The sequence below is a fragment of the Charadrius vociferus genome, unplaced genomic scaffold, assembly GCF_000708025.1.
Source record: "Charadrius vociferus isolate BGI_N301 unplaced genomic scaffold, ASM70802v2 scaffold282, whole genome shotgun sequence".
NCBI classification, from domain to species: Eukaryota; Metazoa; Chordata; class Aves; order Charadriiformes; family Charadriidae; genus Charadrius; species Charadrius vociferus.
The window spans coordinates 9,653,855-9,671,523 of record NW_009647731.1 but is presented as its reverse complement, the minus strand read 5'-3'; the positions used below and the strand labels follow the sequence as shown (position 1 = coordinate 9,671,523).

Genomic DNA, 17,669 nt, shown 5'->3' with positions numbered 1-17,669 from the left:
TTCAGCTTTTGTTTTGGCCATTCCAAAAACTAATTATAACATGTTCCCTAGAAGGCATTTAGTAAAACTAAACAGTTAGAGGAAGAGGTCTCAGTACTTGAATCCAATTCTTGGTACATTATGACCTGCCCTTCCAGGATTCAGCCCGAATCATTCAAAAGTGATACGTGAAACTTTCCTTATGGGAGATGGAAGGCTGTAGTGATCAGCGAAGATGACTCACTCAGAAGCGCAAGTGCTGAAGTTTGCATTCATTTTGGTGGTGAAAATAGGAAGGGGGAAAGAAATCTCAAGGAGAGAGCAACCAAAGGCAAAGATCCTCGGCAGCAAGATTGAAGCAATGCTGTGCAAAAAGAAAACTACTCTTTGCCAATGCACAGAGCTGAGAGAGGGTGTTTGTAAGCAGGAGCCTGGACTCAGCTGCATGGCTTTGTCCAGCAGAAGGGCTCATATATCATTTTAATTTCATCTCATCCATATTACGTAGATGTTTTCCTCTCCAGAAAAAAATGATTTGAGAGAAGAGCACATTTTAGCCAGCAGACAAGTGGAAGGCCAGGCACTGCTGATCAGCCAGTTTCCTTTTCACAGGACTTTTCCCTCCCTTCCTTATCCTATAATTGTTCATATAAACAAAGCATATTTTCATTTAGCAAAATACCCATTGCTCGCCTTAGACTGAAATAAGGAGGTTATTGCTGTGTCCAGCTAACCTCTTGCCGCAAAGAAAGAAATTGCAAGCATGGCCTTTATTCTGTGCATTTCCTGGAGGAAAGGAGACCGAACAGGAATTCAGATAAGAAAACTAATGCTGTTGCTGTTCTTCATATTCTGTGAAGTACATTAATGAGGATAACAATACACATTAGACACCCTATTCAGTAGCATTTTTAGTACTCAGCTGAGTCCAAATATAAACTATAATGGCATATGGAGACCTTCTTAAGAGCCATTTCAAATCAATTTCTTTTTATATAGCGTCTCTCAAAGTATCGCAAGGTGATTTATAGTGAAAAAGAAAATAATGGGCTAGTGATTTAGTAGAGTAAGGCATGGCAGCTGTCAGGCAAGAGAAGGCAAAAATGCTGCATGGAGATGCAAAATCCGAATTTGAAAGCAGTACAAAGGTAAACATATCACTTTGCTCTTCCAGTAAAAGAAGCAGCCAGGTAACGAAGCCAGGCTGCGTTCAGTTTAACTCAACTATTCCACAAAGCACTGAGGGCTTTTCCATTTACAGACAGAACTGGAACCAAAACCTGAAACATTCCCACTCAACTGTTGAGATTAGGAAAAGCCAGGAAAGAAATATTTGTGACCAATTCCTTTTAGCAGTTTTACCATCATATTTCACAACCTCAGAAATTTTAGACTTCCTGTGGGTTGGACTTTTGCCCTACGGGCTTATTAAGTCAAGAAGGCAGCTTTAAGTGCCTTTTTCATGGAAACTGTTAAAGCCTCTCTTGAAGATGCAAGACTCTCGTCAAGAAACCTTGATCTTGCCTGCATGGCAACCATTGTGCTGCTCCTGTTGAGCAAAGACAGCCCACAGGTGGGGTTCCCTTCAGATTGCAGTACTGAAGTGGTATGTGCCTTGTTGGGTCTCTTCCTTTTAACAGTCCAGGTGGCACATGCCTCGTTGGGTCTCTTCCTCTTAAAGGACAAGGCCCTGTCACCAGTGTTCATGCCCACAGAGCCCCTGAGGACTAGCCAGCTCACAGTTCGACCTCCTCAGAGAAGCAAGTTAACAATTCTTCAGAGCATGTTTCAAGACGTTCTTCGGCTACAGGACACCTCTTCTGTGGGTTTTCACTCTCCTGCTCACCACTCAAGTGAAGCTGCTAAGGAACCCATGAAAACGCTTGTACTTCGGCATTCTCGGCGTCAGGATCACACGTACTCCTTATATTTCCCTCCCATCACATAGTTCAGAATTGCCTGATGGAACTGAATGTTTCAATGAACTTTAGACAAGAGAGAAGGAATACTAATATCTTCCTAGATGAGAACCTGAGTACCTAGAATCATCAAACAGCTCAGGCTGGGAGGGACCTTTAAAGATCATCTGGTCCAACCTTTCATGGGAAAGAGAACCTAGATGAGATTATCTAGCACCTTGTCCAATAGCACCTTGAAAACCTCCAGTAATGAGGACTCTACCACATCCCTGGAGAGGTTGTTCCACTGTGCCACTTCTTCGAGAGGCCTAACCCACCAGTTTAGGGTCCCTTCCAGGTGCCAGGACACATTCAGAATTTGTCATCGCTGTTGCCTGTAGGCCAGGGACATGATGGAATCCTGACCTGCTCATGCTGTCCCTGGCGTGACCATGACAAAAGGCTGCTAGACCTCTTCTCAACTTCCCCAGCGAGCACATAGGAACTGGTCAGGATGTTAAAGCTGCGAAGAGCCTGAATCACGATTACTTGAAAAAGTGCCTGCCCCCTCAACCATCTTGGCAAGCCCTGAGCTTGTTTAGTGGCCTCGGGGCTGATGCTGAATGCTCTCACACAGAGCTCTCCGTGCGGGAATTCACTGCTCCCAGAGGTTGGAGTCTGCTAACTGCACAGCGCGGTGTCGCACCATCTTGCAGACAGTGGCTGCGTGCGTCACGCGAGGCTGTAAGTACTGGTGTGATGTCTATTCATCTGGGGAAGTGTTTTCTTTTCCTTTCTGCTGTGCAAGTAGTATATGTTTTATTAAATAAAGCTCATGTTCTCTATGCAAATGAATGCACTTTAGAATGATGATATACTGACACATTGTATGTTAAATATGTATGACATTTAAAAATCCAAGCAAGAACTAAAAATCATTTATAAATATTAAAGAGCATGAAGTCTACTTTTTGTTTTCATTTTGCTTCTGATCCTGCACTCTGGGAAAAATACTCCTCACATTATAAGACTGAAGTATCTGTCCAAGAACGAAACCTATAATTTTATTCTATCAGTCAAGCTGTATGTCACACTATTTTTATATCAAGACAATCAGGTTCTTTGAAGCGCAGACACACACCTACTTAAAAGAACTGTTCCTCTGAAAGCAGAAGACTCTGGAATCAGCAGCAATTTGTATCTTTCAAGGGACGGATAACTAAATGGTAAAATGCAGCTCCTAATGAACAGAAGGTTTCTTTGCTGGCCAGGATGATATTCCATTAGGACATTCGGGTCCAGATTCACCCCTTTTGACTGCAAGCGTCTAACCTGGCTTCAAATCACTGTCCTTTGGAGATTCTTATTTCTCTTTCTTGACAAGAAAGGACAGTAGGCCATCTGAACTCCTAGCCTGAGTACCTTAGTTAGGTTTCTAAAAAGAAATTCAACTAATCGAGGCCTTGCTCTAAGTTTTTTAAGTGTTTGATGTGTGGGAGACCTGTTAGAAAATCTACTATTCAACCCATTGCTATGGCACAGTCAACCTTGCCTCCAGGAAGTATTTTCTGCTATACAGGGCTTAACATCCCTCTGGGAAGAAGCAGAAGTTTCCCATTAAGAAAAAAAAAATGCAGCAAGACCAATGCAGACATTAAAGCACCCCCACCACCAGGGAGGCAGTTTTAGATCATAAGGGAAGGAGCACAACTTTGTATTTCCTTCTGCCCAAAGACGTCAAGGTAATTTGCAAATACCAGAGAAGTTTCAGAACAGACTGTAAATATCCTGTGCCCATTTTATGTACTGAGAAACCGGGTATGCAGGTCACAGATGAAGCGCAGAGCATGGCAGAGAATGGAAACTCCAGCTCTGGAGTCCCAGTAACCTCCCTTCCTGTAACAGCAACACTTTTTCTTGATGAAGAAGCTCTCAGACTGGTCTTTGCTGCACATTCACTTACCTCAGTAAATTATTTCATGTTCTGCTGCTGCACTATGGGGCTGCTGGCAAAGGGACAAGGATGGCAGGAGTGCTACGGGAGAGCAGAGGAGGGATTTGGCATCTGGAAACGCGCATCAAGACCATCCGAAACAAAGCAGTACTACCCTTCTCTCACTTTACTAGCCCAGCTATCAGCAGAACGCCTTTCTCCATTTCCAGATGAGAACTAGGGCAGTGGGAAATATTTTCCCTTACCATTTGTCCCTCGTTCCTCTGCCGACAGAAAATTCAAGACAAATGGTCATTTTGGTGGATTGAAAAAGCCGTGGAACTTCATGCCCCTAATGAATGGGCAGCAGGAACTCATACTGGCAGTGCTCAATGGCTGCACATGAAACTAGCCAGGCTCAGTAAATGAAACCAGATCCCAAAGTGCAGTCTGAGATAACCGAAAGTATGCATTGAAATTTATTGTAGGAAAATGACTGACTGGAAAAAAAGTGGTCTGCTCTGCCCCTGCACCTCCAAAACATATTGTACCGTTTAAACGCTTTAGAAAGACATCTGCCAAAAATGCAATTAATTCTCCTGAAGGTCAAATGTATTTCTCTTGTAAAACAGTTGAAGCAGCAATTGTACGTCTTTGATTACTCTTATGAAAGCAACTTAGGAAAAATCCTAGAATTGTTCTTGTGTTTGAAGTTGGATGTTTGTTGCTTACTGGCAGTGACTTTTGTTGCAAAGGTTAAATGCGGTCAGCAAATGATCAAAAACCCCCCCAAAAGGTCCCAGTGCAGCCTGTCCAAAATTCCTTCAGCAGATTTGTAGTCCTGTTTGGAGTGCCACCCTGTGGACACAGCTACTACCATGAGCTCCTCTCCAACGGACAGCCCGGAGATCCAACGCTGAGGAACCAACAGTGGTGGAAACAAGAACCGGTGATACACCTCTCAGCTCCAACACACGTGTCCCATGTCAGTCTTGCATGTCCCTGGCTACACTGGGGCAGATGGTCGTGAGTGGGAATTTTTGTACCAAAATAGTGTCTTGTTACCAAAAACCATTTTTGCCAGTACTTTCTACACAACCGTATATGAAATGCCACCACCTCTTTTGAGCTGGATAGGAAATAATTGTGGCATCTGTTGATAACAGCTGAGGTCTCTTGTGTGACACCATGGATGCAAGGCTTTGCACACCAAGAAGAGACCAGAGGAGCGCCCTGCTCATCCACAGATGAATTAAGCCCCTGGTAAACTCAAGTTCATCCTTAGAAGTCAGTTGCTGGATTGGATTATAATTTTTTTTTTCTCTCTGACTGTTTGTTTAAGACTTGAAGGTTTATTCACTGGAGATTGCCACCATAAATTTTAGGACTCTGGTTTACAAAGCCTATAACAACCTTGTTTAGCAAAGGTGTGCCTTGCAGCATTCCTTCAGTAATGCCACTTTGGCTGCCCCTTACCTCTGGGGTGAGGTATTTCATCATGATTTCCTTTCCTTTCTCTCCCAGCTTTTCATCTGGAGCAATTTCATATTCTGCCTGGAACAGATATTAAAAAAAAAAAAAAAAAAGTCAATATTTGCACTCATATTTCACCTTTATAACTTCATTTGGGATGTGGCCTTAACAGAATGCTCTGTTTGAAAAATCTGAAGGATAAATGCCATTTTCTGATGGAAGCAAAACCCGTATACACAATCCTATTAAAAACCTTCCACCATATTTTGACCAAAGCCTAGTGGTGCATTTTCTGAGATGATGGCTCTTAATTAACATCAATAAAATGTAAGTAATTTATATTTTATAGCCTTGCCAAGCCAGCTTTCAGAAAGCATTCAGCAACTAGAGATGGCAACTTTATGAGTTTTGCTCAAAGTGAAGACGGACACAGAAGGTAAAATTATTTCTTTGAGTAGTAGAGGACGCAAATGTTTGTTAATTCTTGCCACAGAGGTATTTCAAGCACCAGGTGAACTCCTTCAGCAGATTGCCTTTTTGGTCGAATGTGTCCTTCCTATTTATTTATGTCTTCCCCTTGGTTTAACATATTAATCCATGGAATTCTGGATCCATGGCAGGCATTCAAAGGAAACATGCGACGTGTGGGACCCCAGTGGATAAATGACAATGACAAGTTCTTAGAGACATTCCCACTGGGCATTGCCCGGGATACAAAGCTTTAGCCTTAGGATCAAAACACTTTCCAGAAAAAAATAAAATAAGAAGACAGCCTAACAGCTTCCATGACTGCTCGTATTAGAAAAAGGATCCCAGAAAGTCCTGCCAAACCAATTAAGTAACCTGGTCCAATACAAGCTGTCTGAGATGATAAATGAGGAGGAAGTTAAAAGAAAAAAAAAAAAGGTAAATCAGACTGAACTGGCAAACACTTGGAAGAACAAATTTCAGAACCACTGCCCACTGGCAGACATACATACTGCTCCGAGCTTGATGCAATAAATGGGAAGGCAGGCTGTAACGGATACCCTCGCTAAGCGGACCTAGGAATGACATGAAACCACAATGTAGTAATAATGCTATTACCCATCTATCTGGCCAGTGCTGATTTAGCTCTTGCAGCTTAAGTCTGGAGCTACATATTTATACACATACATAGCAGGTTGCTTGAACAATGTAGAACTACAGTCTGATTTTGTTTGGGAACAATGTCTGCAAATAACAGAGAAACGTGTATTGCTGATCGAAAATACATCAAAAGCTAAAATCCACAAGTGCAGTACTTCTCTTTTAGTGACCATTTTGGGGATGAACTGATTATGTTCTCATGAAACGTAATACAAGGGTTTAAAAAAAATCTTTCATCCAATTTCCTGTCCTTTTAGATGGTATCTGAGTATGGGTCATTTCAGCTCTTAAAGCACAGACACTTGAATGTTTACAGCATCTTAAATGCATTTTTCTCCATGATTTCTGGCTAGGGGATAAAGCAATGGCAAGAGTAACAGAAGGAACAATTTTTTAAAAGGTCAATGTTGCATCTAATTTGGACCTTACAGTTTATGATTAGGTTCACAGACAAACTAGAGGTTTTTTATATAAAAGAAAACAGAAACAATATATTTTAATAAAAGAAAATAATTGAACTTATATGTAACTGTCTGTGCAGAAAGAAGACTGCAAAGAAAGGAGAACTCCTTGGCATTGCATTGGCATGGAAGCATCTAGGAGATCTTCTGAGTCCTCTCTCTATACAATGCTATTTACAATTTATCCAATAATGACCTGATTCAAAGTCATCCTCTGCCATTTGAATTGCACCAGGGAGATGTCAAAAATTTTGATGTCCTTTTTGCCACAGATAGCCTATTATATTTACATCCCATCCAAATTGTACAATGGGAAGCAAATCAGGTCAGACCGAAAGAAGGTGGAAGTTTAGCAGGAATTAGATCAGCGTTTTGAAATGCAATTCCTGATGGGATACAACATACGCACAGATAAACACACACATGCACACACACACACAGAGTACCTAATTCTGTCTTAAGATAGTTGGGAAGGAGTAAAAGGAAATTATACTTGCATTTGACACTCTCAGAAAATGCGACACTGTGGTGGCGAAGGTAGGAAGTGACAGACAAGTGAGGGTGTGAGAAGGAACCATAAGCTCCAACTGTGAACAGTGTTGATTTCACTGTAGCTCAAGTACCAGACACCCGTTTCATTTTGTTTCTAAGTTCCTTATTATTTCTCCCTTCAGTGCCACTTTTGAGCTATTCAGCAACAGATACTGGCACATTTTCAGGCACGGACTGTTATTACAGGAAGGATTGCCCATGTAGACAGACAGAATGACGTCCCCATGCTCACTCTGCCGCACGCCTGGGAAGCGTACCAAGGTCCTCAACTCCAAATCTTGTGTTTAAATCACAAGATACATCCCCTTCTTCCACAATATTCAAAAGCACGGCTACAGTTTGCAAATCCCTAATTGCTAGAAATAACATCGTTACTTAAAATCCATGTGGAACAAAGTATTTTCCATTATTCCTTTGATGAATCCAGGCATGTGTTTCAAGTCTAATAGCTTCTCCATGCCCTAGTTAGGTCAGACAGGGCCCTATTCATAGCTCATAAATGAGGGGAGGATTTACGATCACCCTGACTGCATGGGACGAGCTGCAGGGAAGGCTCTTTCTGTGGGCAGGCGCGGATCCTTCAGTCCAAATGGCGAGAGGATGTGGGCTGGCCGCCGTTTGTTGCTAACTTTTCTTTTGGCTGCTGTTTCGGAGGTAGTACTTGCTTCAGTGGTTCCCGCTTCCCTAGAAGTAACCCTGACTGAACAGGGGTACGGGGGTGCAAAGCGTCCTTCCTTTCGGAGCAGCCGCCCTTGGCACGGGCTGAGTGAGATCGGATGGGAAAACACGCTTCCACTGGGAAAGGGAGCAACGTCCAGCCTGTGGCTGGCCATGGGATGGGGCCGTGGGCTAGGGGACAGCCGAGCAAGAGGTTCAGGGGCTGCAGAAGATCGATGGAGACCGATGGAGAGCATCACCAGGGCAATGGCACAGGGACCCCAGAGGGGCTCGCATCAGCAACCTTAATTCTGACACATCGTTTTACCTACTGTTTGATTTTCGTCTCATTAAAAATGAGTGAAAACTGAAAAACGGAGCCAGAGGGATCTCTCTGCAGATCTGGGAGGACTCTCTCCCACAGCAGGTAGCTGCTGGTTGCCTGTGGTAGCACAGGATGGCCACAGGAGTCCATCCTTCATACCCGCCAGGAGATGGAGGTGGCAACAGACACTCCCACCAGAGTGGTTTTGGCTTCTTGGTGTAAGCCAGGAGTATTGGAGTCACCTTCTGAGCATCTGCAGGGGGCTACCGGTGTTTCAGTCCCAATTTTACACCTCCACTTTCTCAGCTCCTTCCTCTGTTATCTCTCTGCTCTATCTCACTCCTTCCTCCGACCCCAGGCTCTGCCCTGTTATTGCTCTGTGCTGCAGCAACTGCCCTTGCACTTGCCTCTGCTGCAGATTTAAAATCTGTGACTGAAAATTGGAAGGCAAAACCCAAACAGCTGGGATTCATAATAACTCGCATTTCTAAATGAAAAGTGAACTTGAAACCACATTTTTCATATTTAAAAGCAGGGCAAAAAGAGCCCTTTTGACTGTTTAAAAACACATTTTGAGTTAATGAGTTTGTTGATATCAACAAACTGGCATTTCTGATGGAAAAAGCCTTGAACAGCTTTAAGACACACATACACAGATGGTTTATATACCATGTAAGGGACTTAACCAAACGAAATCTCCCTAACAGCAAGACAGGGTTTTTACAAATGGCATTAAATGGATGCTCGCTCATCCTTTTACCCCAGATAAGTGTAATGTCTAGTGAAGCGTTCAGCTGAAAAGTCCACCCGAGGAGATTGTGCCTCTCACCCCCAGCCCCCATGCTCAGATAGAACAAGCAGAAAAAAACCTGGAGAGGCAGTGGGGCTATTTTCCTCCAGAGGATGCATTTCTGTGTGACTTCTGTGCAATGAAATAACATTGTACAGGTTAAAGAGAAAATAATGTGAGGTTATTTTCTCCTTGACCAGAATTAGCCACGTTCTCCTCCAGTCAATCTAAATCTGGTCCACATTAACACGTTAAAAGCCCTCTCCTGGAAAAAAAAAAAAACAAAAAAAAAAAAAAAAAGAAAAAAAAAAAAAAAAAAAAAAAAAAAAAAAAAAAAAAAAAAAAAAAAAAAAAAAAAAAAAAAAGAAAAAAAAAAAGATGAATGTGATTAGATGAAACAGGAAAGGGAGACCGGAAGCTAAAGCCTTCATTATAACAGCACACAAAAATCACGGGAGAGGAGAGGGAAACCTCAGGAGCTGGCACCCCCTGGAATGTGCTTTTGAGAAGGGGACGGGGCAAGAGGTCCCCACTGAACTGCCGCCTTCTTGTGCTGGAGGCTCGGGCTGCGGGGAAGGGAATGGGTCTTGCTAGGAGATTCCCTGCTCCCTGATCTGCCTTTCAGCACAGGAAACGTATCCCCTAACACTTTATTTTAACGTCTGTCTTTCAACAGCTCCAAAGTTGTACAATGTCGCTAAAATATTTGTAAGCACAGCAAAGCATGCTTTAGGGCTGTGCGTGAATTCTTTGTTAAGGGCTTATAGGGGAGCTGATTTAATCATAAACCATCTCCATTTTAATGATAATAGTTTATGTTCACATAGTTTCTTCATCTGAATGGCTACAAAAGGGTTTGGTGAACTATTCATGGGAGATCTTTGTGTTTACAGACAGGCAGATAAGCATGCAGAGGCACAAGTTGCAGCCGTCAGTACTTCTTACTAGATGTTTTAGCTAGTCAAGTCAGGACCTCTGTCATAGCATCATAGAATGGTTTAGGTTGGAAAGGACCTTGAAGATCATCGAGTTCCAACCCCCTGCCATAGACAGGGACACCTCCCACTAGACCAGGTTGCCCAAGGCCACGTCCAGCCTGGCCTTGAACACCTCCAGGGATGGGGCCTCAATATCCATAATACGAGATGTCCCTCTGTCCTTCTAGCCTTACTGTACCGGCTAGGAGAAGGGGTTGCTGTTACCCCATTTCCCAGACAGACAGCCACACTGATGACCACTTACTGGTCCCACAGCAGCAGTGGGAACCAAACACCCACAGCTCCACCAGCACTGCACTGTGAAGCTCTGCATCTCTCAGCTTTTATTGCTTTTATCATTTAATGTTGGGGGCAACTGCTTACAAACCACAGATCTTCATAGTCCTTTTTGCAGTTGATAGATTGTGGCTAATTATTCAAATGCTGCTCTCGGAAAACATGTAGAAACGTTATTCCTCTGAGCATTTTAATCTCAATTATTGGTTGAAATTGGCCAAGGTATTCACAGGTTTCAGAGGGAACTGACAGATACACACCTACATGCATGCACAATTTAATGATACAAATCCTTTTTTCTTCAGAAAGCAGCCTAACACCTGTTTAACTGCACAGACAAAAAAAAACAAACAAAACCTCCAGATGCTGCTATAATCAGATTTGCAGGAGACTACATCAGACCAGGTTAGTTATTTCACCCAACAGCTGAAATAAATGTCCAGGAAAGCGAGGATTTTTCTTTCCCTTTACGTATTCTGCTCTGCAAGGGCTGGTTGATTTTAGCAGACTTGGGAAGCAAAGGTGGGAGAGACAGCTTGCAAAACTGAGTCTCACGGAGGGATGGGAATGGAGGTTGTTGGTAGGTTGTTGAGGGTCTGACACAGCTTCTGGTTTCCTCCCAGGAGCCCCCATCACTGCTTTCTTTGCAGGTAGTTGAGTGCACTGGTTAAAAAACTGTATTAAAAATCGGGAAGCATCAACTACTGGCTTCTGTCAATGACTTATGGTGTGACCTGATGAAGTCACTTAGCTCTGCTCTGTAAAAGAGGGTCCTACCTCTCCATTCACAAAAACCTCTGCAAGCTTCTCATGAACAGCTAAATATTTTCCTCTATCATTATTTTCTTTCTATTTGATATTACACAAAAGCTAAATTTCGCATCTCGTGTCAGAAAAATAACTAAGTCAAAAGAAACTGGTGGCTCTTGGCTTTTTCTGCTTGGGGCCTGTTACAGCAGGTGGTCTCCAAAAGGTTTTGCATTCCTGGTGGTCTCAGAATAGGGCTGTAAATTCAAACTTCTGGTCTCATTATAGGACTTTTTTGCCTAACGTAGGACTTGGCCTGAATCCCACTACTCACTCAACGCAGTGTGACCCCCGCTGGGTGAATTTCAGTAGCAATCATCCAATTTAATGGCTACGGGCTGTGTTGCTCGACCTTAACATTGCCTAATACAGGGATTTTCATGGGCTCAGAGCAAGCTTGTACAGAATTTTAAATCAATAAACAAAGGACACTGCTGTTAATTATCGTTAAAAAGACGAGAGAAAGAGTAAATATTCAGACTTCCACACAGCCAGGCATTTTGTTCATGAAATCCTTGTACTGCCAGTCAGAGTCTAACTGGGAACAGATCACTGGCCCAGTAAAAGTACAGAGGGCAGCTCCAGTCTGCAGAAGCAACCTGGGGGTGGGTGTAAAGCACATCCTAGCAAAAGCATTTGGGAATATCAGTCTGGGTTTGCTCGGAGATGGAGCTTTAAAACAAAGCTAGTCCCACCACAAGCTTTCACAGGACTGGTGTCTCCTGTGCTGCATGGATGCTGGGAGGACATGGAGTTTCAGTGCTTGGCACCACTCCACAGGGTTCCAGGAGAGTGAAATGACACAGTGCCCTCAATTCCCACAGATGGAGGCATGCTGGGCAGCCAGCGCTGCTGGGAGAGGCTGGGAGAGGCTGGGAGAGGCTGGGAGAAGCTGGGAGAGGCTGGGAGATGCTGGGAGAGGCTGGGAGAGGCTGGGGGATGCTGCAGGACATTGCTGCAGCCATGAGCCCACGCCAGCTCGAAAGTTATCATGCGGTTGCTCTGGGGCTGGTGGCACTGGGGGGTGACACATACGGGGGGACAGTAATGTTTCCTTTTTGCCCAGATGTTATTACCGCTGTCAGCTGAACTGGTACGCCCTGAGTGCTTGCTGCCAGGCGTGTGTGGGGCTCACATAATGGGGGCTTGTTCTCCACAGCCCCTGGGTGCTGCTGGAACCAAAATGTGACGCCTGCTGCTGCGAGCAGGCGTGAGAATAGCACAGAGCCTGGCTAACCCTCTCCAAACTGAGGACGGCTCTGTCTGTTCTGTCTGAAATTAAAACCACTTGGCAGCAAGCTTTTGTGGCTGTCTCCCAAAGGATTTCTGCGGCTTCTTAGAGGGATGGCCATCGCCCGTCTCCTCGGGGCTGCGGGCATCACACCTTATGTGGCATTTCTGCGGCTATGCCTCCCCCAAGACGGGTGCGTGGTGTTTCATCGGCAGCAGTTACCTCACTAGATGATGCCGGTTCGGTGCAGGACAAACACACCCAAAGCACCCAAAATGTCCTCCTGCCCACCGGCCTTAAGCACAGCTGCACAGAGCATTTGTCGGACGTAGCAGTTTCACGTACCTCGATGGCTAAACCTTTCACTGGGGAAAATCATGACCAGTACTAGGAATATCCAGTAGGAGTTGTGACCAGCTAAAACTGATTTAGACAGGACTTTATCCAGCGCTTTCTGTGATGCTATAGATTCGCTGTAGATACTGCAGTACTAACATAAACTTTAAGTGACTGTGTGTCCTCTCCCAGACTCTTACTTTTACAACTTCAGTGCAATCCTCACATCTCCCTATACTTCGGAATAGCTTCACCATGGTAGAAACAAAGAAAGTGTATTCCTGTTGGTATGCATCGTTCTGCTCTTGACTGTCAGTGTCAGCCAGAGAGCGATACCCCCCCGGATGCTCACACTCAGCAGTGACAGGTTCATCTTCCTCTCTGGTACAATTTAGCCTTTTGGCTTATCAACACCCTACTCTTCTACTGGCTCCCAGCAAGAAAGCCACTGAGAGACTTTTCCACTGTGAACAGCTTCTGCTGGCACTACACACGGCCAAGTGCTGTCAGATTGGGAAAGAGCAGCAAAGCCCCTGGGGTTTGCTCAGTGGCCGGGCTAACTGATTTGCACTGGGGTGCAAAATGGAGCAAACTTGTTTCTTGGTGACTTCAACCAAGTAAGTTCCATACCCTATGCCTCTGTTTTCCTATTTGAAAAACCAAGATAATAATCAAGATGTCCTTTGTAAATCACCCTGAAGTCTACTGATGAAAAGGCTCGGTAAGAGACAGATATTAGTATTATCACGCTCCTCATCCTCTCTTGTCAGTTCATTCATCATCTTCCCTTTCCTCCCAGTGCCTCTCAGCACCGCAGGCTTCACCCACATCAAAAGACACTACTCACAGCAGCTCAGCTGCTTGGGTCTTGACATGAAGGGAGACTACGCCAGCACCGTGCCAGGGTGCCTGTCCTTCTCCTGCCCCGGTGGCTCATGCTCCCCAAGGATGGTACCAACCCCACACACCACCAAAGATGCTGGGATGCTGACGGGGTCAGACCCGTCTGCTGCTTGCACAGGTGTGTTAGACAGAAAATCATGTCCCATGAAACAGTGATTTCTCGGGGTCAGGGGAGTCTCCTTTTTCAGGAGAGCACTGCAAAGCACCCCAAAATATCACAAGAAATGACTTACCACCGAGTCAAGGAACCTAATGCAGCACTCGAGCTCGGGTCGAGTTTCACAGAACTGCCGAAAGAGAAGCCTTCCGATCGGCTGCTTTTCGCATATGCTGCAGTAATCTCTCTCTAGAGGCAATAAAGAGAAGAAGAGAAGCATGAAAATGAGAAGAGTTTTGCCTTTTGGGTTGGTTAGGAGTTTAAAGCATTGCAAGTGAGTGCAGAACTATGACCCCAAACCAGAACTGCTGCCTTCTCCCCACCACCACGTTTCAGGTATCCAAATACAAACATAATTAATGGCTTTAAGACTCCAACAGGAGAGGCTCAATTTTATAGAGCTGATGTTGGTAAACGTCCCGCAAAAGCCATTCAGCTATTATGAAAAAATAATTTCACATTTTTCTGTGGTGGAAATATATGCACTCTGCAAAGGTACCGCTCAGACTGGTGGTGTTTGTGGGAATGTGGGGAGCAAATTACAAGTCCTTGAAAAGTGAGTCATACATTAAAGGGTAGCAAAAGATGATTAGGGGACTGACCTTCCTGGATGCTTCCTAGATACGCAGTAAAGTGCTCCTCTAATCTCTGGAAATGCTCAACCCTCTCTCTGCTAAACAATTATTGCAAACTACGTATTTTCAAAGGTTTCAAAATTTCTGCTATTTACTTGCTGAGCACTAACAAACGGATGGAGCATATGGCACCTGGCTGGTTTCGGTTTCACACAGCACTCCTTTACAGAACTGTATTTCCCCTTAATCGCCATGTCTAAATGCTATTCCCCTGTGCTGGTGCATCCAGAACCATCGCCCCCAGTAAAGCAAAAGGCCCTTTACCCATCACAGGGACTATGTGCAGGAAAACACGGGAGAAGGGCAGGCATCGTTAACTGGCATTGCACCAGCACAAACGCCGAGGGCTTTGGATATTTTTCTGGTGAGAGCAGCAAATCCCCCAGCGAGGTCCCTTCCAACCCTAACAATTCTGTGAATTCTGTGAATTCTGTGAATTCTGTGAAAAGCTGAAATTTGTGGAGACCTTCCTGGATGCTTCCTAGATACGCAGTAAAGTGCTCCTCTAATCTCTGGAAATGCTCAACCCTCTCTCTGCTAAACAATTATTGCAAACTACGTATTTTCAAAGGTTTCAAAATTTCTGCTATTTACTTGCTGAGCACTAACAAACGGATGGAGCATATGGCACCTGGCTGGTTTCGGTTTCACACAGCACTCCTTTACAGAACTGTATTTCCCCTTAATCGCCATGTCTAAATGCTATTCCCCTGTGCTGGTGCATCCAGAACCATCGCCCCCAGTAAAGCAAAAGGCCCTTTACCCATCACAGGGACTATGTGCAGGAAAACACGGGAGAAGGGCAGGCATCGTTAACTGGCATTGCACCAGCACAAACGCCGAGGGCTTTGGATATTTTTCTGGTGAGAGCAGCAAATCCCCCAGCCTGTTTGAAGCAGCAGTACTCGCTCAAGACACGTTATTCATCTAGAAGCACACACATGTCAAACAACATACTGTGTTTCCTTGAGCGTTCCTCTCACCACCCTCCTCGTTGCCATATGGCACTTGCTGTTATTATGGAAACAACCAGCTTCTAAACACATAACACAGCACTGCAAACAGACATACGAAACCCACACAAGTTGTCAGTGCCTTGGTTACTTCTCTCTCAGGCCTGGAGTCGCTCCTGAAATGTGTTTTTTTCCCCCTTTGCTTTGTCACCCTGCACCCCTCAGCTCCATCCACTCCAAGGAGAACATCTTGCAGGCACACGGCCGCGACGGAGCTTGCCTTTGCCATGGAGGCATCCAGCTGAAGACCTTGCTCATCACAGGTCATGGTCTGGGGACCGTGTCCTGCAAAACCTGGACATCCCTCCTGAAAGGAAAACGCTGTACGAGATGTTGGACTTGCTGACCTGTAGCTGGGTGGCAGGTGGGCAGGAGCACCCAAGGCTGCCTCTGGTAAGAGGAAGGAGGGTGCTTGCCCAGTCCTGCACCTCTGTGTAGGTATGGCTGTACTTCAGGAACTGGCCCCTGAAGTACCTACAGGTGATCGCTGGAGACACGGGTTGGGGCCAGCTGGACTGTGCTTCTGAAGCAGTCTAGATCAAGGTAACAGCACCATTTTGTGGCTGGTATTGCCAGTCCATTTTGGATTGGGGTATCACTCAATCTATCCAGAAGATTGCAATGCTTTGATACCCTCTAGCAAATAAAACTGGATTGAAATCGCCGTGTAAATCCTAACTTGATCTTCAGTCTGTCTAACCCCCAGCAGGAAGCTCTTGGCACTGGTTTGTTTGCATGAGCTGGAGCCTCCAGTGTGGAACATCACGACACAGACGCCTACAGTGAGAAAGCCAGAGGGCTCGCTTGGACGCTGAGCAGCCCTGGGGTGTCCTTGCGAGCGGTACAAGCTTGTGCTGCTTGACCAAGTCACTTTTTTAGTGGGAAGGTAATTGCTGAAGGAATGCGCAGACATGCACAGCACTAGGGGAAGGGAAGGAGTTCAGTAAGTGCCTGAGCGGATCAAAACCTCAACTCACAATGTCCTCGAGGCTGGCACGAAGTCAGAGGCTGTGCAGCTCAGGTGAGCTCTCCTGGGAGGTCTGGAGGTTAAACTACATCTGTCTGATGCTGTTTTCTGCCACCTCGACTAACTAATTCTTCTGAGGGCACGAATAAAATATACACGCTGAATATCGGTAGCACACAGCCTGCCCGATCGCAATGCCAAACTCAATCCCTCCAGAAGCCCAAACCCACTGCAATCTCCTCATGTTAAACAAGCAGTGCAAAACATGCAACTGCATGAATTCGTAATAGAGTAAAACACAAAGGAACAAATACATTAATCAGATAGTTTGCCCTATATTTTCTCTTGTACAGCGCTATTTCATGCACAGCGGCAATGTTTGTTGTACAAAATGCAGTTAGTTTATCAAAGTTGCTATGATATGGTGACAATCACTGTTGCAGAGGATGCTCTTCTAACAAAAAGGGTAGTGATATCAGCTCAATAAGTGTGTAAATCGCACAGCCAATAACTGTACTTTATAGCATAGCAGGAAAAGAAAACAAGCAGCTAAACATTATCGCATATGTGGATAAATGAAACATAAAGAAGACATGAGCACAGACTTCCTCCTGCTATACATAACTTGGCCAACACGTGAGAAGGGGGACCCATTCGTAACGAGGAAAAAGGAAATACCAAAAATAATCTCTGAAAACACAAGAGCCAGAGCAGTTCCCTGGAGCCATCCCCTCCTCAGTCATGTTTGTTTAAGTGCTGGATATACCAATACAGACAATAAATACATGATGCAACTGCTTTCATTCCTTGTAGGTGACACAAAATATTTTCCTAGGACCTGATCTTGCCATTGGCCTCACCAAGTCAGCTAAAGGAGTCTGCTCTCAACTAATTCTTGGGATGCATGGGCCCTGGAGCGGACTGAGAAAGAAAAACACCTCTCTCAGCTAAAGCAGAGAAAAGGAGTGCATAGTTTTATTACAGTAAGGAAAGAAGGAAAGCAGAAGTGTTTTAACAGTGTGCTGCACCCCGGAGACCTGGCTGAAGCCCCCCGAGCCGTGCTCAGGAGCTGCTGCACGAGGAGAGGGGATGGAGAGCCACGCGGGTACCGCAGCCAGGGGCTCCCTGGGGCTGGGGCTCGGCGTCGTGT

The 17,669-nt window shown here is 45.0% G+C and overlaps 1 protein-coding gene across 1 annotated transcript in view; it reads right to left on the bottom strand.

Moving 5' to 3' along the window:
• GRK5 (G protein-coupled receptor kinase 5) overlaps positions 1 to 17,669 on the bottom strand; it is a 165,091-nt gene that overhangs the window by 43,215 nt on the left and 104,207 nt on the right. Inside the window, 2 exon segments of the mRNA XM_009881651.1 lie at positions 5,287 to 5,364; positions 13,981 to 14,093. Of these exon segments, the coding sequence (XP_009879953.1) occupies positions 5,287 to 5,364; positions 13,981 to 14,093 (191 nt within the window).